Genomic DNA, 23,823 nt, shown 5'->3' with positions numbered 1-23,823 from the left:
AACAATGATTTCACTGGTACTACTTATTCGGTTAATATAGATACAAAACTTAAAACAATAATTTATACAGCTTTTTATTATCTAAATATGTAGTAATATATCGTAAGAGTATTGTTCTTTCTGCTTTGTTTATACCGCGATAAACATAACATGCACTACCCCTATTATTAGCATCTTTGTGGGAGACAAAGGTTGGTGCTTGCCAAGTAAAAGTACTTTATAATATTTTACATTACTTTGATAACAAAGGGAATACAATAATTTAAAAAATAACAAGAGAATATAGGACATATTATAACCAGACCCAATGTCCGAGAACTCCGGAAACCTCATTGTGCGGACAATCAGGTTTGACCACTTTTCAAATATCTTATATGCATTTAAATTATTTATTATTCATTCGGTTATTTTTTTGGAAATATATGTTAATATTATATTATTATTAAATTTTAGTTGTATTAACAAGTTTAGTTATTTCAAATATCTTATAAAAGCTTACCATGTAATCGTTATAACTGACGAAATACATTTTTATAAGATTTTCAATTGCTCTGTAATTTATTTAATGTGCGTTCTCAGTGAGCTAATCTACAAAAAAACAAACATTAATTTTACATTTTTTATTTGGTATCGCGTTAAAAACTTATTTTCATAATAACGGTTCAAACCGGTTTCATTTTGCTAACGAATTAATAAGAAAATAAAGATTAACAATGTACCTAATCGTTAATCTCACAGACTGAAATTATTTAAGATATTTTAGACGTAATACACAATGACATTTAAAAATATAACTACTTCTAAAGATTGGCACTATTCCTTTTATTGACATCGAATCTTAAGTCTATTATACAGGTACATGATTATTTTGTTTTGAAAGGAACAATACTGTATGGTGTGCATATACCAGACAGGCCGATGATTGAAGTGTGGTAATGATATTCTATATCCTAACACTGATAAACAATGCTTATCAGTATTACCTACTATGTTTACATTCAGCTTTTTTCCATTACTATCTCGAGGTTTTTATAACTATAATACTAAATAGCTGTCTATATCTATGTAACATATCTTTTTTGGTGTCAATAGTAATGTGTAACGCTGAATTAATTCTACTTATATCTTTAACACTGCTTCAACATAGCAGACAATAATACACTTAAGTTTGCTAGATAAATACGTGTGTATCATGAAGACGCTTACATTAATAAATTTTCGCTTGTATTTTAAAAAACTGCTACTTTTTAATAAAAAATTATTATATTGTATTTAGTAAAAAATGATAAGATTAATTTTTCTATTTATTATTTTAGTAAATTTAACCTCCTTGGCACTTTTTATTATACTTATTTATTCATTATAACACTTTTTTTACAATGTCTAACATAAATTCATACCAAATTCATCGTACACATTAATCAAGACGACAATACAAAATAAATCGATATATGGAAATAAACAATACAAACATTAATCAAAAGTGGATAATTTAAGACATTTCCGTTATTTCGAGGATTTATAATTGAATAAATGAAATATTTTTATTGATAACTTGTTCTAGTCTTTAAAATCATGCCAGCCACACCTGCTCTCTCTTGCACCCAAGCTTTTAGTGTAACCGTCGAGCGCCAGGTGCTACTCAAACGAAAGCTATCATTTAGTAAAAAAAAATGTAATATCTGTTTTAAAATGAAATCTTCGGACATTTCTATGTCGCTCTGGTTACTTTCCTTAAAATATGTTTTTAATATGATTTTTAAAGAAAAAATTTACACAGAAAGCTTAATCTTCAATGAGACTCAGTGTGTATATAAAATAAAAATAGTTAATACCGACAATTATTTTTCGTATTTATGTACGCAATAAAATTTATCATCATTAAGTTGTTTACACTGTGGTATCAATATGCCATAAAACATAATAATATTACGAAAAATTATCCAAACGTATTACATTCTCTGTCACTTGTTAAAACTTTAACCTCAAAGCGAAATATGAAACAAAAGTTTCGGATAACGCTACATTCCTAAATGTATTTTATAAAGACAAGTAATCATTAGTATTACTTAATAAGAATAGAACGGTCACCAACCCGCCTGCACAGCGTGGTGACTATGGAGTATGGGCAAAACACATGAGTTCATTCCATTTTTGGCGCGAACTTGTGTGAACTTGCGGCGCCTGAAGTGATGAATAAGAATAGAAGATCACAAGAACAAGAATCTGAAGATCATAGGCTAAATAATACTGGTCTTAAGTAGTGTTGTGTTCCTGTGGTAAGTGAGGATCGGCAATATGTGCTTTCAATGCTTTGTGTGGTTTACGGAGAGAGACTTTTTTGGAAGTCGGTTAAAAATCAATTATATTAAATTTACGCATTACTCCATGCAGGTTGAATATTATATGTAAATATAACATATAGGATTAAACGTGTTCTATCAAGCACAATGCCGGCGCGTGACACCCGCTTCCCGCAAAACGTTACTTATCTATACATATAAGTATATATAGCTATTGTCCTCAAACAACCTACATTCTATGGCGTGGACTGAATTGATAACACTGAATATATCTCGGTGACTTCACTATGTAGGACATTTGATTATTTAGCTTACTCGCTTGTCCCTTTAGATCCATTGTAAACGTCGTCTATTTTCTATAAATCAATGGTCATGTGGACGTCACTGGCGCCATTGTTCATAGAATACTGTAGTCTGATTTCCGGTTGAATGTAACTGTTACTGGCACATGGTTTTTAAAAATAATTCATTCTCATATTAACTTAATAAATACCATTGTACGTTACAATTATAGACGTATTTATTTATTTATTTATTTAACACTTTATTGTACACCATACAAATAAAATAAGCAAGCAACATTAGCAATAATTTGTAGAAAAAGAAAATGTACAAAAGGCGGCCTTATTGCTTAAGAGCAATCTCTTCCAGGCAACCTTAGGGCAAAGGAGATGATATATTGACGTATTAGAGTAATTGTTAATTCGTATATCATTTTGTGAATATATAATAGTTACATCCACATCATCATCACATCACTTCAGCCTATCGCAGTCCAGCTGGACATAAGCCTCCACAAGTTCGCTCCAAAGATATCCGCATCTGTATTCGTTTATATTGATTTAAATTATATCTTTTTATTTCCCTTGAATTAAAATGTTTCAAACAAAAAGATGCTAGATTTTAACCTTTACCTTGAAAGACTTATAACTTCTTAACGTTATAATACCTTGAAACCGGAAATGATGTTTCAGTGATTCTGTATAATTAACCCTGTAAATATGAACACAAGTCAAGTGATACGGCTGGCTGTTTGTGTCAATATCGGAGTGACGAGAACCCCCTTGACATTGAATGGTATACTCGTGTAGATGTAATGTAATATATTTATCTGACCTACTTATTTATCAGTCTATCTTTATAAAATATAAATATATGATGAGAATTTGTAAGATATTTGTAAGCCGATTTGTACAATTATTTTAAGATTATAATGTTACATTACCCAAAAAATAAAAATACCGTAGGATATATATATAGAACACCACGCTAAGACTGATTGTAGCGGAACTGCCATAACTGAGCAACATTCAGAGCGTCTGCGTCCTCAACATTTAATCGGCCAGCGTGCACGCGGCATTAGCTGATAAAATTAATATTATTATATTGATTCAACATTTTAGATTAATGTTATAAGAATTTATAATCTATTAAGTTCTTATTTAGATGTAGTTACTAAATTAAAATTTATTTGTTTTTAATTACTTTCGCCTTCGTTTGATATCTAACAAAAATGCAATCTTGTTTGTACCTGTGTATATTGTTTTATGTGAAATTTTAATGAGACAAGAATCATAAATACGAACTAAAATATCATTTACAGAGTTATTATTTTAAAGACAATGGTTTATTTAAAAATTTCATGTGAAACTATATCATGAGAATAATCGTATAAACAAAATCAGAGACGATTTCATAACGAGACGCATTCAAGCTCGTAAGAATATTTGAATTTCTGAATTACACAATGTTTATACAACTATTAAAGAAATAATTGTTAGTAACAACTTTATAGCGTGTTACGTGCACGGTATAATTTGTGTAGCCAAAACCAAAAGTGAGAACACTGGAAACGTCCAGACTAGAGTCCTAACTAGAGTGAGGGATATAAACAAGGTATAAATAACGCTAAACAGCTGTTATTTATCAGTTAACACGCGGTCTACTTTTAAAATACAAACATCGCTTCCTTAATATTTTAAAGAAGAACAAATTATTATGAACTTATAAATATTTTAGTCTTTTATACTATAAGAGTATGAAATGAATACACAAAGAGAATGAAAATAGTCCTTCAAAATTATTCTTTTTTATTTTAATGTCTGTTCTGTCAAAGTAACCAAATTTCGTAAGTAATGCACTTGCCAACAAACATATTTTTGTCTTTTATTTATTATATGGTTATAAAGTAATAGATTAGACTGTTTATTGACTTTTTTCTATTTAGTTAGCTCAATAGTCCCGAAATAATTTTAGAAAATAATATGGTCTTCATGATAAAGCCTTCTGGCATATAACGGTATTACAGGTAACAATTTATGATATATTTTTCCAAATTTATCTGTAAAATAATTCTATTTGCAACCTTAGAATACTAAAGTTTCAGTTAATTAGAGGCGGTGAAATGCACATTAGCCTATTTTACCTTCTCCTAATCAAGGCTAACTTATACATATAGAAATACAATCGAATTGAGAACCTCCTCCCTTTTTGGAAGTCGGTTAAAAATTAACTCGTATCTTCTAGATGATTTTCGTATTTAATAAGAATAAATTTTAAGTTTTAATAATTCAATAAAAGCCCAGTGGGAATGATGGGTTTATTAAGCCAATACAAGAGTCAAGGCTGAAGGAACAAAGCCTGCGCCGGCTGCGTCAATGACACAGAAGCACTTCGAGCAAGGTCACACGATAAATGTCGCACATTAATAATCTGAATTGATGTTATTGTTTAATCTCATCAAATCATTTTATGATTTTATCCGAACAATTTAAAATTTAGTGTCAAAGAACTTGTATTTTTTATTTAAAGAAACTACATAAGCACAGAACTACGGATACAGAGAAAAAACATTTTTCCTATTGGAAGTAAAATTTATTACTATTACAGTGAGTGAGTTTAATACATTAATATGAAACCATTAAACATATATAAGCTTAAGTCTCCGTTGGATGCAATATGGTCCTTTAAACGTTGAGGCCAGTTATCAATAGAAGCATGCACTCTTTCCATGGGAAAATTCCTTACTGCCAATCGTAGGTATTGTTTTAGGGACTCCAAATTATCTTGACATTTAGAGCAAGCCATACTCTCTAAAACTGATTATAAATCATAATCCAGCGGATTAAAATCGGGACTAGATGACGGCCAGTGTTCAGCTCTGATGAAGTCCGGAACGTTGGTTTCTAACCAAGTTTGGGTGGATTTAGCTTTATGACCCGGCGCGTCGCCGAGTCTTGCTAAAAGGACCATTCTTGGTTATTGAGCATGGTGTTGTTAATAATTTTAAAATTCTTTTAAATTCTTCTTCCTAAGTAACTACCTTCTCAAGAATGGTATCTTATATTAACTTGTGCCGATATTTTGATATCTTTTTTACAAAAATATGGCTCATTCACTCCTTCGTAGCTAACACGCCACTAAACCATTACTGAAGTCGGATAATGCCCACGATGTACTCTGTTGACTAATTGGGAAGCTTTGAGGATAAATACGGTCATTTTGTTTGTTAAAATATCCCTCGATTGAAAAAATGTCTCGCCAGTAAACTTTTTTTGTGACCAACCTTTGCGTACCGCTTAAGTAGTTGTTTTGATTTTACCACCCATTCTTTTCTAAATTGATTTTGATTTTTCCACATATTCTTTTTTAAATTATCAGTTAGGAAAGGACCAGTGCGTCTCTTATTGGCTGCAAGTCCTGAGTCATCTTTTAAATTCACGGCATGGTTCTAGGTGATATCTTTAATCCTTTGCTTTCGAAAAGGATTTCTTCGAATTCTTTCCCTGACTGCTTTGATCGCCTTTTTCGTACAAACACTCCATGGACGGCATGATTTTTCTCTGTCACAAACAGGTTTCGTTGTACCTATCAATAGCCCGGTACACAAACATTTGACTAATACCAAGCGTATGGAGAGTTTTAAAATTTGTATTTGGCTCCATACCTACTTTGTGTAATGCAACCACAGCGATTCGGTTCTCTTTATCACCCCACTCCATTTTAATATCACAAAATATTTTACAATTTATTGGCGCTAAAAAGAAAAAATAACATGAACAATGATATAAAAATGTTTTGTTTATTTTTAATTGTAAAAGTATTTTTGCTCAGTCATACATAACATACAAAATATGTCGAAAATAAATACCGTCCGAAGTTTAATACAAAATACACTAAACAGTAGGTGATGTCATTGGATTAATCTCGATTTTAATATATGACATAATTACATATTTACTAACGGAAAATTATTTAAGGAAATTAATAAATAATTGATGTTTTCAAATTACTTCCATTCGCATGTTGCTGTTTTTCTGGTGAATGCCTGAAAGTGAACCTTTTTTTTATAAACCATTTTTTTTTGTCTAGAAACGTATAAGAAGTGTGTTTAGCAACTACTTTAAATCGCTTTCGATTTACAATCAACTGGTATGGAGATCTACCATAGATCATTATAATATCATTAACATCTCATTTCTATACGAGTTAGTTGCTACTATCGTTTATTGTAATAGTGTACTTATACTTATCCACATATAACTTTCATACGAGATAGAATATCTCTGAAACTTCGTGATATCGCTATAAAAAAGAAACTCGTTTTTTATCCGACTTCAAAAAAGGAGGAGGTTACTCAATTCGACCGTAAATATATATATATATATTTTTATGTGTCCGCGGAAAACTTCGTCATTTATTAAACTATTTTGATGTTTTTTTTTTTTGTTGGAAAGAAGATATCCCAACGGTGGTACCATGATAAGGAAACCAGGATCGGATGATGTCCCAAAGAAATCGAAGAAAACCTTCAAAAATCGTAGTAGCGACTAGTGCCTTTGCTAATTTTTGTCGTCTTGTCTACCTTGTATTACTTGTCGATGTAATTCAAGTCGGTTTTTTCGGTTTGCTAGCAAACACAATTATTTTGTGTCATTTAATTCCTTACTTTTAGAAACAATACTTTTTCGTGAAAAAGCCTTTCTATAATGAACCTTTCCATAATGATAAAATGTGACTGAAATCCTAATTCTGTAAAAATACGAAGCTAATTTTAATCGGTTGCATAATTATGTTCATTTCTATATATTAGTACAAATCTTTTAATGAAACGAACACACACGAACTGCAGAAAATCATACGGTAACGAATTCGAAAACTTGTACCGAGAAAAACGAGACGAGGGATTAGTATATTTATTCACTCACTTAACATCATTTATTATTCTTTAATACGGCGCACGATCGTCCTTCACCTTACTGCTTGCCGGATCAGAATATCGTTTCTTAATTTTTAATACAATGTTCAAAAACTATGACGTGTTATTATTATTTATTATAATTATTTTATGTGCCAAGCCGCTTGGTTGCTGTAAGAGAAAGCTCTATTAGCAATAATGCCGCAGATTGTATAGTTTGTTTTTACATAATTATGTTTCCTAACTTTTTTATCTAGTATTTATTTCTTGTTATACTATATTTAATTAATTATATCATTCTTTCCTTCAAGTATAATTTCCTGATACAATTAAATTGGCTAGAGAAAAAAAATTCAAAAACCTTTATTACAAACGTCGGTCAACGTTAATCAAGTAAAAATGGTAACACAAGCAGCATAATATAAGTGTGACACAAGATAGCGGGAAGCCGTCGAAATGTACAACTTAAAACCTGTAACGTAATCAGCATAATGTTTACTATTATTAAATAAGTAAATATATAAACAACAGCGCAATATATTCCTTACTATTACTATGATAAACATTTGTGGCTTTAGTGAGACTGGTTAACATGCAGGAAATGTGACTAAATTCATAATGTTTGAGTTATTGTATTGACGGTTTTAGAATAATAACCGTTGAGTTCCTTTCCTGTTCTTTGCAGCAGAATCTATAATCCGAATTGAGGGTAGATTAACAGAATATTAATTCATTTATTAAATCATATTTATTATAGGTATAATATTATTAATTAAAACTGCTTTTAAAGCTTATTGCCTATTTTATTTTTAAAATCCTCCAATTTTAAGTTATCTCTACCGATATAGAAAGATTTCTTATTTTTTAACCGATTTCAAAAAAGGAGGAGGTTACTCAATTCGACCGTATATAATATGTTTTTTTTTTAAATGTATGTTCGGGGATAACTCCGTCGTTTATGAACCGATTTTGATAATTCCTTTTTTTTTGGAAAGGAGATATCCCTAGTTTGATACCATGATAAGGAAACCAGTATCTGATGATGGAATCTCAGAGAAATCAAGGGAAACTCTCGAAAGTCTGCATAACTTTTTACTGGGTGTACCGATTTTGATGATTTTTAATTTAATTGAAAGCCTATGTTTATCATTAATATTTATCATTTAAATTTCATCGAGGTCTAATTACAAATGGAGTAATCCTTGATAATGCGTATTTACTTGACAATTTTTTCGTCTACCTACGTTGTATTGCTTGTCGATATAATTGAAGGCGGCTTTTCTTCGTTTGCCTGCAAACACAATTATTATTGATGACTTATTAGATAATTATAATCCTACAGTTACATTAGGCGCGCCAACCCGTAAATGTCAACGTCCTTTACTCAATGAGAATGAGAAACTGCTACTGTTGTTTTTATTACGTTGCAAAACTTTACAACGATATTGAATTAATGTTACTTAATCTACTCTCAGTCTTTTTTTAATTACTAGCTGTGCCTACGATGTCGTCCGCGTGGAATAGTGACTTTGGACAGCATTTTTTGGATGTAACTTTTTTTTGGATTATAAACACCGACGTTTGAGTATTTACAAATTCAACGCGATTCTTTAAATTGCCAAAACTTTATTTATTTATTTATGGAGCGATTGGCATGAAACAAACACCAAATGTTAAGTGAAGCTTCCTACAATATACTAGTGAAAATCGCATCTAAATCAGATAAGTCGTTTCTGAAATTAACGCGCACAAACATATTACATTTTCATTTTTATTATATTATGTATTGACTTATTAACGCAAATTGCTTATATTCAACGTTTTCTTTAATTTTTGCACATAGTAAAAAGGCTTTATATTTTTAATTTTACACCTAAATCGTGAAAACCGGTACTTTAAAGTTCAACGGAACTCTTAACTGTATAATAATTAGATTCTGTTCATGTACGTAATTGAAGTTAATTGTCTCTTTAAAAAAAAATCTAAGATGACATGCATGAGACAAACATGAGATTTTTCTTGTTTATTAGGGTTTCTTTCTTTGAAAACGTTTACTACGTCATTTACTCATCGAACGATTTGCGGCGTAACAGTTATAATTTTTTTAAGTAAAACTTTTCTTGACTTGAGGAGTAAGCTGGTGAATGCGTAACGAGAGTGTTACGAAAAGTGTGATCGGGCGAGGCTAACGCAAGATGAAAGGGAGATATTAGTTAGCTAAAGAAATTTTACCTCAGTCGTGTGGTCTATAGCACACTCGTTTTAGAAGTAAAACTTCTTTAGGCATTTTTGAATATCATATCAAAAATTGACCGTTCCAGCGGAGATGGAACCTGCGTCTCCGACTGACCGTTTCGGCGCTCTAGCCAATTAAGCTACGGAACGATGTACCCGATAGATCGAAATTTTTGATATGATGATTTTATTTTCGGTTTAAGCGAACCGTGGCGCCGTCTATAGTGAGTTCTTTACAAAAACCCGTAACTATTCAAAGTTTCATATTACAATGAAAATCTTTGACAGGAGACGACACCATGCTATTTTTAATATGTATGATTTTTATTTTTGTGTTACCCACACATTAGGAATCCTAAACATTTTTGAATATCATATCAAAAATTGATCGTTCCAGCGGGGATCGAACCTGCGTCTCCGACTGACCGTGTCGGCGGTCCAGCCAGTTAACGCAATTCTTTACGCATGCTTGACTGGAGGAATAAGTTGGTGAATGCCTGACGAGAGCGTTACGAAAAGTGCGATTGGGCGAGGCGAACGGAAGTTGAGAGGGAGATATAAGTTAGTGAATATAGAAAGAGAGAGTTTACTTCAGCCGTGCGGTCTAAAGCACACTTGTTTTTTTTTATACAACTTTCTTCGATAATAAAGCTTATGAGAGAATCACGCTATGATTCATAAAAGGTTTCAACCAAAAATACGAACCAATTTAAGAGTATCGAAATAAAATCACGATAAAGGCTTGGAAATACATTTTCTTATATGTAACAGTATAGTGGCTTTAAGGTGTCGTATTTTATATCTAAAATTCAATTTCATTATTGTTGGAAAAATATAGGTCACCTGGACGGTTCCAAATCGCTCGGTCTTTGTCTTGTTTACATCGACTTTATTACGTTAAATTTTTGTAAGTTTCTCATGAATTTTCATGGGCATTACCTTTTTATTTTGTCAGAAATATCACGAACGACAGAGGTTTACCGTGACTACAAAAGGAATAAATTAGTTTGAGTCGAAACTCTTTTAGAATTTTTAAAGCAATTCAGTTAATTAACTTTAGTTTCAATCATGTTTTGTTTTTCTCTCCTGCAAATATAAAAATATATAATTTATCTATATTTTTTTATGACAGCATGTTTCAATAAGAGCACAATAATTATTACTTACGTTTCTAAGGAAGGTATTGATTAAATAACCTACCAATTCCTAAAAAAGTTCTACACGAACATGAAAGTTAAAATAAAAGTTGAAATGGAAATACGCGGCCAAATGAAATTAAATACACATTTTAATTATGTTTACTATGTTTACAAATTTAAAAACAAATGTGTCATCTAAATATCAAAACCTGTCATCCGTGTTGTCGATTTTGGACGTTTTGTTTACTTGTTTACGTTTAGAAGTTAATAACAGTCGTTCCATTCTGTTTGCAGCGCATTCCGCATTCCCGTGCCCTCGTTTTTCTCAGCTTCGGAACTAATTAATTTTCAGACTTTCATTACATAGTTCTATTTTCTATAGTATTAACTATCTATGTAATAACGTCTACAACTAATCTACATGTATCTTTTTGCTGATATGACTAGCCCATTGGCGCAGTTTGTAGTGACCCTGCTTTCTGCTCCGAGGTTTGTGGGTTCGATTCCCACCCCGAGTCTGGGTGTAATATAAATATTTATTTATATATTTATATATGTATTATTTATAAGCATGTTTATCGAAAAAAACAAAAAAAAAATGTAGCTATATACCAGTCGGCTGTTACCTATAACACAAGCATGAAGTTGCTTACTTTAGGAACAGACGACCGTGTGTGTATTGTGTAAATTAAAAAAAAAAAGATATACATATTACACATATGTATGTATATGAAGATGACGATGATATACGATCCCCTGGGATTTGCCGTTGACCGTTGATATATAGGTAGATGTTATCGTGTTTATTTTTCTTGATTCAGTGGTTTTTATTTGATACACTTGCAGATGTCTACTTTTTTTAAAAATAAATTAACGTTGATCAGATGTTATTCATATCATTCAAGATTTAAATTCATAAAAATAAAACACTATTGTACCGTTATCGCCTCGTAACTGTTTGAAATAAATAATGAATAAATTAACAAAAATGAGTACCTACTCGGTACATGAGTATGTACCCAATCTAATAGGTATATAAAATTCTCGTGTCGCGGTTTTTGTAGTTAAACTCCTCCGAAACAGCTTGAGAAATTCTCATCAAATTATGTGTGCATGTTGGGTAGGTCTGAGAATCAAACATCTATTTTTCATCCCCCTAAATGTTAAGGATAGTCCACCCCTAATTTTTTTTTTTTATTTTTTGATAAATTATTTATTTTTTATTTTATTATGATTTGGCGTCAAAAAATACATACTACCCTAGATTTTCACCCTTCTACCACCAACCCCTATTTTTAAATAGCATTTAGCGTTACAAGACAACGTTTGCCGAGTCAGCTAGTATATTATAAATAACATAAAAATTAATATGAATATTTCAAATTCTTATAAAGTTGTAATCAAATCATTTATAACCTTCTACAAAACGTTGCTGGACTCAGGTTATCGATAAAGGAATCATCTCATATAGATTTGCAGTTATCTCATCGAGTTAACATCGATAACGTTTGACAAATGCTACACAGATTATCGGTTGCGGTTGAGCGAGCATAACGTGCTAAACATCAGTTTACGTATTTCGAGCTCTATGCCCTTGTGATAAAGTGCATTGCGTTACTGTAGCGAGGTCGAAAGTCAAGGATACCGATTGACAGTGATGTCGGAGTGCGACAACACTAGTGTGACCATAGCGCCGCGTGGTGCATGTTGTCGCGTGCGCAGAAGAATGCAGTGCTTCGGATTCAATGGTAATATCGTAAATTACCAAAGTTATTACCGTAATCGTTTATGAATACCGCTAACAACATTATAATATTTCGTAAAAAAACGCTGTTTGTTTTATCTGTTACGTGTAAAGTGGGTAGGCATAATTTATTGATTTGAAATGCTTACGTGAATTTTTTAAATTGTGATTTCTCGCAAACGAAACCAAACCGACTTCAATTTACATCAAAAGGTAAAATAACGTAGGTAGTTGAAACAATAGTCAATTAAATACGCAATATTGGTGATAAGTTGATAACTCAAAAAAAACTTGACAAATCTAGATCAAATTTAAATTTAACCACACTACAAGCATCAGGTAAAAGAAAATATCGCTATAATCAAATCAAAATCGGGATACACAGCAAAACGTTATGAGGTAACACATTAAAAAAAATCTGTCGAATTGAGAACCTCAATTTTTTTTAGTCCTTTATAAATGCAAATTAATGCGTAATATCAGATATATGGTTAATTTTTCGATAATGTACAAATAAAAATTTTCATAATTATTCACGAAACAAACAAAATTTCAACATAATGCACGAATCAATCGCAATAATATTGATGTAATAGTAGTACTTGCAACTTACTACGTCAGTTGATAAATTAGTTTACCAGTTTTGACTACTTGAAAAATATGCGGAGACAGAAAGTCACCGGTGCACAAAAGTTCAAGTTCAATGATACTGTAAACGTAGAACAAAGAAAATGTTTAAAAAACACCAAACTTATAAATATATCTGTTAAATATTAATAAGCTTAGCACTTTATTAAACATTAGCATTGTCTTAGGATCATTTTCGCTGTGTATGTGTATCATTTCTTTAGATGTTTCTCTGACAGCAGTTGAAGCGAACGCCGCAAGCGCACGCGATGTGTCGAATAAATTTTCGTCTCGCCATTGCGCACATGAGGTTTAACATCTTCATAAAGGGCCAAAGACTAGGCAAGTGCTAATTTGAGTTTTTCATTTACTTTGGTTATCTGAAATATTTGCTTGAAAAATTGCGTGAGTAAACGTCATAAGCCGTTCCGTATAAAATGTGTTACGTTCCGTAAATTAGACTAAACGTGTGTCCCGTTACAAAAGTAATTAGAGATGTATGTATTTCATTATCGTAAGTAACATCGTTTTATTTCGTACTTTTTGACGCTTTTATATTTAAAATTGCTTTATAAAAGTTCTTGATCCTAAAAATTATGATTAAACGCATGTTCAAAAAGTATCACTGTATACCCACAATAAATAATATAGTAATGATAGCTTTTATTATTTTATTGTAAATATGTTTTTTTATATAAAAGTTAAAACAGATTAATAACGTAGATTTGTATTCTGTTGAACAGTAATTGAGTACACAGCCGGTATTTCTCTTATGTCGCTGGCGGGAAAATCTAGTGCGACCTTCGCGATAACATTTCTGATTAAAAAATAAATCTGTTTTAATACGATTATAACACCAAGAGAATATAATTTTTTTATTCTTACTAGTGGTCACCCAGAGGTCGAAATTCGTAATCCACCATTAAAAATTTTAATTAAAGAAAACCAAAAAATAACGAAAAAAAAGAATATTTTTTCAAATTTTTCTATTTGACTACAGACTGACAATCAACAGATGACAACAACATGCTGTGTGGCTACGGCACTAAAGAATTTAGCCACCCCCTCTCTTCCCGTGGGTGTCGTAAGAGGCGACTAAGGGATAACAAGGTTCCACAACCATCTTGGAACTTAAGAAGCCGACCGATGGCGGGATAACCATCCAACTGCTGGCTTTGAAATACACAGGCCGAAGACGGGCAGCAGCGTCTTCGGTGCGACAAAGCCAGTACTGCGGTCACCAACCCGCCTGCCCAGCGTGGTGACTATGGGTAAAACACATGAGTTCGCGTTGTTTTTGGCGTGGACTTGTGGAGGCCTATGTCCAGCAGTGGACTGTATAGGCTGTAATGATGACAATCAACAGAAGAGTATGCGTGTGTGTGTCAAATACACAGTAGTGTCTGTAATTTTTTTTTTTATTAATGATTTAATATATTTAAAAAATATTAGCATTCTGCATTCCTTCTCTGTACAAACTATAAGTGTACAAAATTTCACACTTCTTTGTTAGCACAATTTTCGTAAAAAGGGGTACAAAGTTGTTGCTTCACGTATTAATATATAGATAAATGTCTGCTGCTTTAAGGGCCTAAAATCAAGTTTTATTTATGTTTATAGTATCGTTTTATTCTAATATCCATTCTGTACACTGTAAAACGTAATTTAAAATAGTGTATATTATATCTATCTTATGACTGGACTTTAATTCGATTACATAAGTATTTGTAGTGTGTCAATGAACTGGAGTAATCTCTTGATGATTAATAATAGTTTAAACAAATTGCTTACTCTGTTATAATTATTTATGTCTGAGATCAAGTTGAGGTTCATGGAGTCTAAAGGCAGGTTGATTTTTGTAGTAAAGAAATATACCTAGCCCTAATTTTTATTTTAGATATAAAATATAAGCGCTAATTTAATTGTTAAATAATTTTAATAACAGCTTAACCGCGTTGTTATCTACTTTTATTTCATTTGTGTGGGAAATAGTAATTAACATTCTAATTTACAGTTTAAGATAAATGTTTATTCATTAGTCATATTTCTACTTAATTTTGAAACAGTTTATTCTAACAATAAAAATTCTCTTTTTTATTATTAATATTTTAAAATAATTTTATCTATATACATATATACATACGAATTTAAATGTTGGCATTAAAAAAAAAACTGCATATTAACTGGTATGTATGTACGATTGACCCGTTTCGTGATATGAAATCCTATTTAACTAACGCAACAGCAAGGTTATTCGTTCCATTTATTGTAATCATTATATCCTCATCCCTATACGTAGGTATTATCATAATCTTTATAATATGTGCTATATATTATATATGTATATGTAGACTAATATGTATAATACTAATACTATAAAGAGAAAATATATGATTTTTACGACCTGTTTTACAAGTTCTGTATAATGCTTTTTGACAGAAGACGATATTAATAGGACTAACAGCGGGAGGCAGAATAGGCCAGAAGGACCTGTTTCCCCTCAACTGGACCATTTTTTAAACTATTCCACCAGTTAGAAAGCTAGTAGGTATAGTAATAAAATAAAATATCTATACCTTAATAAGAGGCCAGTTTAATTGTATACCATATACCCTTAATTTAAACCAGATATTCCTAAGGGATATTGTAGTGTGCTTTGGCCGCTTTGAGTTTATTCAAGTTGTTATCGAAAATTTAAATGGATTCTGATTGGATTTTCATTAAGACCGCACTGGCGTCTGTTCTCTGACTGATTAATTAATAAGATATAACTATTCTTGGCTTGTCAGTAAACATTTGTTGACATGAGTTTTGATATTCGATCGTGAAAACAATGATTTTGTATTTAATTAATATATCTACACGATTGTCTAGAAGAGATCGCTCAATCTAGCAAGGAGACCGCCTTTGTACGTCATTCTTTGATTCCAAATATTTTTGTTTTTGTTTTATCTATTCGTGTGCAGTAAAAAGTACTGCATTTTTTACTAATAGTTATATTGTCTTTATTTACGCATCATTCTAATTTATTTAAACTGTTCTAGTGATAGTTATTGGATAGTAAATTTAGTGAAACAAGTTTTCGTATGTATTTTAAATTATAAAATATGTTAGTTAATCTGTTAGTCGTTAATATGCATTAGATTTTTGCTACACGTGCTTATTCCGGTGATGCTGTGAAATGAACTGTGAACATTCCGAACACAGCTTTAACTGTTCAAGAAATAGCACTTGCGTTTACTTATTTCTTTTTTCTTTTACATTGTGCGTGATTGTGTGTATCAGGCTAAACGTATACTAAAACATTGTATTATATTCATAGAACTAAACTGAACTTAATCAAATTGTAAACGTTTCATTGCAGGACAAACGTCTCTTCTTACCACAGACATACCCAGATCAACAGACCAGAAATTGTCTGTGTCAATGTCAATGTGATCGCTGCTGTCGGTGTTAGGGAGACTAGTCTTTTACACTAGAACCGTACATTCTGCTGCCTCTGACTCCTGCTACTTCCGACTACACAATATGTTCAATGTGTTGTATGTCAAAGTGAACATATTCACTGCTTACCTTTTCCACAAATTTAAAGCAATATATGAACCCCTTCTTTAAAATGAAAAACGCCTGTCAACATTTTGCCTTTTCTCTTTCAAGGTATTTAGGTTATACTTTAAGCATATTTTATGATAGTCACAGACTGTGAAGTACAATGTGCGGACTTATGGCTATTTCTTCCAGAAAATTCAATATTTATCAATTGCTTAAATCTTTCAGTTAATTCGTGCTTGCTGTGTTCCCTCCATGTACGCTTTTCTTTATAATCGGATACATTATGACAGTGACGCTTTGTCTTAAATTACTAACGTGCAACGAACACCGCTAGAATTGTTACGTACCGCGATATTTATTGAGATGTTTATACAAATGACTTCTTATTCCGTGTGATACTCAAGTTCGTATTGACGTTGATGACTTTGTATAGTTACCTATCTAGTACAAAATCCAACCAAAAAGATAGGATCCATTCCCATGGATTCAAAGTAAAGATTGTTCTAAGTGTTTTGCAAAATCAATTTTACCTTTATACGTCAAATGAAATAGTAATTGGTTGATAAGACATATTTGAGACAAAATTGAGATTAAATTGAGATTTATAGAGTAATTATTTAAACATTTTTTTAAGTTAACAAAACATGAAACGCAATTAATTATAGTAATAATTGTGTTTGCTCACAAACGAAAAAAAAACCGACTTCAATTACATCGACGAGTAATACAACGTAGATCGACGAAAAAATAGTCAAGTAACTACGCGTTATCAAAGATTACTCAAAAAGTAGTTATCAGATCTCGATAAATATATAAATTATATGATTATAATTTATATGAGACCACATGAAAAACATCAGCTTTCGATTAAATTAAAAATTATCAAAATCGAAACACCCAGTAAAAAGTTATTGCGGATTTTCGAGAGTTTCCCTCGATTTCTCCTTTGATTCCTTCCTTATCATGGTACTAAACTAGGGATATCTTCTTTCCATCAAAAAAAGAATTATTAAAATCGGTACATCCAGTACAAAGTTATGCGGTATAATACAACGTAGATCGACGAAAAAAGCGCCAAGTAAAAACGCATTATTAGATATAACTCGAAAAGTTATTGTTAGATCTCAAATAAATTTAAATGGGATCAAATGAAACACACCACCTTTCGATTAAAAGAAAATTTGTCGAAATCGCTCCACCCAGTCAAAAGTTCTGAAGTAACATACATTAAAAAAAAATACAGTCGAATTGAGAACCTCCTCCTTTTTTGGAATTTGATTAACAAAGGATAATAATACAAATTACCCACATAAATAATAATCTATGAGGCATTCGATAATCACGTGAGTTTATCTATTACCGAGTTCATTGAACTAGCTAATCCAATACAAAGCACGAAGTTGGAAGTAATAACTTAATGAATAGCTTAAAATATGTGAACTCGTTTGGCTGTTTTTGAGTACTAACTATTCGTTTTTTATTTTATAAACTTTTCAAAAACGTGTTTAATATAGATAAAGCTCTCAAAATTATGAGTCATTAATTTCATCATTACAGCCTATACAGTCCACTGCTCGTCTGCTTTTCGTCGATCTACGTTGTATTACTCGTCAATGTAATAGAAGTCGGTTTTTTTTCGTTTGCGAGCAAACACAATTATCTCAGTGCATACCTACCTAAATATTTTTCAAAAATTATAATCAGATATCTATAATATAATTTACTATTTTTGTTTCCACCACTGCACGTATTTTTAATTTTTTACATGCTTTTTTAACAATACAAAGCTACGGTGTTGATGTGTTATAGGCTTCCAAATGTCACATTATAGCAATGACATACTTACCTATGAAATACAATAGGTGCGTAAAACATACTGTTTGATACAGTTAATCTATAATATAAAAATGAGTCGCTGAATGTGTTGCTAAGCGCAAAACTCGAAAACGTTTAGACCGATTTCGCTAATTCTTTTTTTAAAATATTCCTTGAAGTAAGAGGATGGTTCTTACGGAGAGAAATATTGTAAAAAAAATTTAATAAAATTAAAGAATCGACTGTTAGGCGATACGAAGTTCGCCGGGTCAGCTAGTCTTATATATAAAATTCTCGTGTCGCGGTGTTTTTAATTTTGTGTGCATATCGGGTAGGTCTGAGAATCGAACAACATCTATTTTTCATCCCCCTAAATGTTAAGGGTAGTGCACCCCTAAATATATATTTTTTTTAATTTTTAGATAGATAATTTATTTTTTATTTTATTATGATTTTGCGTTGAAAAATAGACACAACCCTAAATTTTCACCCTTCTACCACCAACCACTATTTTTAAATAGCGTTTAGCGGCGACATAAGAGCACTGGGGCGCATGAAATTACCGGACCTAGTCTACCTTACTTGAGTAACTTAAAAGTGTTTTTAAATGTACATTACTAAAAGGTTGAAGAGTTTTTATCGATCAGTAGTTACGGGCTGTTTTTATAAAAAGTAGTAAAAAATATAGGAACTTGCAATTTATATTTATTTATATATATCAACTATTTTTAGTCGACTTCCAAAAAAGGAGGTTCTCAATTCGTTTTGTTTTTTATTTAATGTATGTTACCTCAGAACTTTTGACTGGGTGGACTGATTTCGATGATTTTTATTTTAATCGAAAGGTCGTGCGTGTCATGTAGCCTCACTTTAAATGAGATCTGATGACTACTTTTTGAGTATTCTTTGATAACGCGTATTTACTTGACTATTTTTTCGTAATCACTATTATTCATCAATGTGGTTAGGTTATTAATCTATATATATTATTTGTATTTTTATATATATTATTACTGGATCAGTTAAGATTAAGATTATTATTTATATATGTATATAATTACATATAATATTATAAACACAAATATATACGAAGTCGTATAGTTTGTAATAGGAGTAGCATTACACGAAAAAAAGAAATGCTTACGTGTAGTGATTAATATTAAGTGACACATTTCTAATTTTCGCTGCTGACAGTTCTAGCGAAATTAGTTATAAAACGTATGACAAACGGTCAAGAATTAAATTATTAATGTTAGTTATTACATATACATTACTTTTCTATAGAGTTATTAACTAATCAGTCTAAATTAAAGATAAAACCTCATGTAGACATATACCTACGCAATTTTGTTTGATGTTCTCTTTTACTACTAATCACGAGGTCTTAAATTTAAAACTCGCTCTTAAATTTTTATGAATCTTGTTCTAATTTATGTGTTATTTTTAGTTAACCTCTTTTTATACTTCAAATTTCACGATTAGCCACTCAACTCGTTATTTAACTGCTGAAAAAACTACGCAAACTACTGGTACTAAGTTATTTTTAGGAACATACTGCAATCATGTTTCGATAACTAGACTAGAGAAAGAAAAAAATCAAAAATACTGAAAACAAAACTTATCACTGATCGACCAGAGAAATATGATTGAAATTAAAATTGTTTCTTTGTTCTTTTTCAAATATATCCATTTAAACCGATCGAATGGGAATCCGTTCTCACTTTGACGTCGACGGATGTTTTTCACTTTTTTCTATATCCGCTAGCCCATAACTATAGCACACTCGTGAGATCTTTTGTTATCTGGTCTACTGTTACATGATACAACGCCGGTCATCGATTTTCCATTTCAAAGTGAGTGTAATACTACTATAGCCAAAAATGATTTAAGATACTCAGACTTGTTTTGTTGCCAAAGCTTAGCTTATTTTCATTACATATTATAGTATACATATTATATTTCCGACGCTAGCGGTTTTTTATTATTATTATTATTATCAGATTTTAATGTTAAAACGTGCTAAAGGATGATTTCGGTCCACTTTGTCCACAACCAGGTATGCACTATAAATGGCTCCGTTGAGCAGAATATCAAGGTTAGGTATACATTCGCCATGAATCTGGGGGCACGGTAGTGCCCCCGCCAAGACGAGCCAAAAAAAAAAAAAACGAAAAGCACTACCTATCTTTTCTCGAAGTGCTTCGTCGTTTTTTTGAACCCCCATAACTTGGGTTTGGATTATACTAGATAAACAAAATTCTCGGAATATAATGTCAATAGTGAACTTATTAAACATATAAAGTTTCAATTACATAGCACTTATACTTTAGATTTTATTGATGTCTAAAAAACCCCGATTTCGTCACTCACTGATGATCATCAAAATTCTTAGAGTACTTCCTGAAGTCCCAGAAAGCTGAAATTTGGTATGTAAGCTAGTATTAGTACACAAACAAGAAAAAAATTCTAAAACTTGGAACTTTTACCCCCCAACCCCTAAAACTAGGGGATGGAAGTTTGTATGAGACATCCGCAAATTTTGATGCTAGAGGTCTGAAAATTGATATAGGGACTCCTAGTTACTCCTTGTTATAAATAATAATAATAAAATACATAAAAAATAAAAATCGGTTATTGGTTTAGGTCGAAAATTTACATTGTGTAATTTTGGTATTTAAGTTTTGGCGGAGGTCCGTTTGCATATCAGTTCAACATAAAATCAAAAACAGCGTGCTTTAACCGAATATGGTGAAGATTGGATGATATTTATGGTATAAAATGTGTCGGAGGTAAAATGCAGCTATAATATTGTCATAAGCAACTTACAAAAAGAAGTGAAATCCCACCAAAAACATTTTCATGTAAAATGTTGCCAAGACGAGATCATATGGCTCGCACTATCAAAAAGTTATCAGATCTCATGTAGAGCCAAGCTTCTAACTCTACAAGCCCTAACTTCACAAACTCTACACCTTAGTCAAAATATGTGGCTTGGCCGTTTCGTTACTACCGGCTGCCGATGTTGTAGATGACGACTTTCCTGTCTCATTTATATATATATATATATATATATATATATATATATATATATATATATTCTCTTTTTATTTTTATTGGTATTATATGTATATCAATTATTCTTCTTCTTTTTATTTTTTCTTTAATAGAACTATTGTCTAACAGAAAAGTAATAAACAGTGAATAAATTTTTCACCTTACGCCCACGTGAAGGTAGCGAAACGGCCAAGCCACATATTTTGACTAAGGTGTAGAGTTTGTGAAGTTAGGGCTTGTAGAGTTAGGACGTGTAGAGTTAGAAGCTTGGCTCTACATGAGATCTGATAACTTTTTGATAGTGCGAGCCATATGATCTCGTCTTGGCAACATTTTACATGAAAATGTTTTTGGTGGGATTATATTTTACTTAAATCCACATCGTATCTAAAGTGCTCAGAACCCACATAAAACGTGCAAATATAAATAGAACTATAACAAAGTATTTACAGTAGTGGTATTCATCTTATCTTTGTTATTTACTGATCGATAACATTTTCTTCATCAGACCATCACTGTCAAACGTCGTCAAAGTTACACATTGGTATTAACATATCAACAAAATTATCGTTTTAGCTATTAAATAACCGGTATTAATCATAATTAATGACAATAAGACTTAAGATTTATTTTTTGAGTGTAATTTTTGAAGCGTCATTAGTGTTCATGATTTTACGTGATTCCAAAAACGTTATTAATATCGTTACCGTAAGGTCGATCGCATGTTTAACTACCATCAACCAAACTCACTAAAATAAGCTTCGGCACGTATACGGCATGAAGATAAGATTTTTTCGTCTATACGATTATTGAGAGATAATTTAATGTTATGGAAAATGTCATTACTAACAAAAAAATCAGGTCCGTATTTTTCAGTATGCAAAACGAAAAAAAAACATTAAATGAAACAAAAAAATATATATTTTTCATTATATTTGAGTACCTGATATTCTCGGATTTGTCTGCATTGCTTGATTGTGTATTACCGATGAATTTTTTAAAGTAAAACTATACCTTAATACAAAATTTCTAAGATAACGTAATCCCTACAAATTCGTGGGTTTTTAAATTTTGTTAACTGTAAATAAAATAAACAGACTATTTTCAGAGAAAAGGTCAAGTTTTCGAAGTAAAACTTGAAGACTTAATCGAAATCAAGTTTTCGAAGTAAAACTTAAAGACTTAATCGAAATCTACGAAGTATTTTTGAGTTTTTAGGCACACATAACAGCAGACCTCAATGATTATATTTCTGTTGTAGGTGTTGTTGTGTGTTGTGCGGTTATTTAGCTCCTCTTCTTATGTAATAAAAATATCAATGCATGTTTCAGAAGCGGAGTGCGATGGCTGTGGTAGCGATAGTGAAGACGGGCGCAGTGTGGGTGAGCTGCTACTACCGCAGTACGCGCTGGCGACGGGCGGGCTGGCGAAAGACCACCGCCCACTCATCACCTTCCCCGACAACAATAACTTCCACCTGCTCACCGCCGCCGAATACCGACGCCTCCTTCTCTACCTCACCTCCGTGCCGTCGTAAGCATTATTACTGATTTAATATTACTACTTGCTAACATCAAGTAACATTTAATAACAGAAATTGAATGTAAATCAAAATTCTTCAAATGTAACAAAATACACGTAATGGTTTATTTTTTTGATATAATTTTATATATTTTGATCCAAAAGTCACTTTCTACAAATAAACAAATAAAAAATCTGCTTAATGTACATATATTAATATACAATATTAAATAGAGAAAATCTTCTCAAACGGAACGAAAAGGATAGAAATAGTCAATTAAAATTATAGCTGGTAGAGTGATTTTCTACAATATGTGATGAAAACATGTAGAGTTCCACACCGTAAAGAAACAGTATTAAAATTACATTCAATACAATAGACACATAAATTAACAGAATCGGTCTCGTGCTAATTATATTTCTAAAAATACGTTCGAATAAGATTTCTAGGTTTTTCGACTAATGAAAGAGTCCATAAATTGAGTCTTTTCCACTGTTTCAGTATATTAGAAGCTGACATGGGCTTCCATATTATAATAGATCGAAGGAAAGATAGATGGAATTCTGTCAAAGCTGTTTTGCTACGAATATCTGTAAGTTTGTTATTATTTATAAACTACAAATTACTTGTAACAC

At 31.5% G+C, this 23,823-nt stretch overlaps 1 protein-coding gene across 1 annotated transcript in view; it reads left to right on the top strand.

Annotated features, from left to right (window-relative positions):
* Positions 1 to 23,823, top strand: part of LOC123655583 (guanine nucleotide exchange factor DBS-like) — a 114,715-nt gene that overhangs the window by 17,453 nt on the left and 73,439 nt on the right. The window contains exons 2-3 of the mRNA XM_045591354.1: positions 22,998 to 23,199; positions 23,690 to 23,780. Coding sequence (XP_045447310.1) covers positions 22,998 to 23,199; positions 23,690 to 23,780 — 293 coding nt within the window. The remainder of the gene's footprint in view (positions 1 to 22,997; positions 23,200 to 23,689; positions 23,781 to 23,823) is intronic.

The sequence above is a fragment of the Melitaea cinxia genome, chromosome 1 (genome assembly GCF_905220565.1).
Source record: "Melitaea cinxia chromosome 1, ilMelCinx1.1, whole genome shotgun sequence".
Taxonomy (NCBI): domain Eukaryota; kingdom Metazoa; phylum Arthropoda; class Insecta; order Lepidoptera; family Nymphalidae; genus Melitaea; species Melitaea cinxia.
The sequence above is the reverse complement of the archived record's forward strand: the minus strand, read 5'-3'. Positions and strand labels throughout refer to the sequence as shown.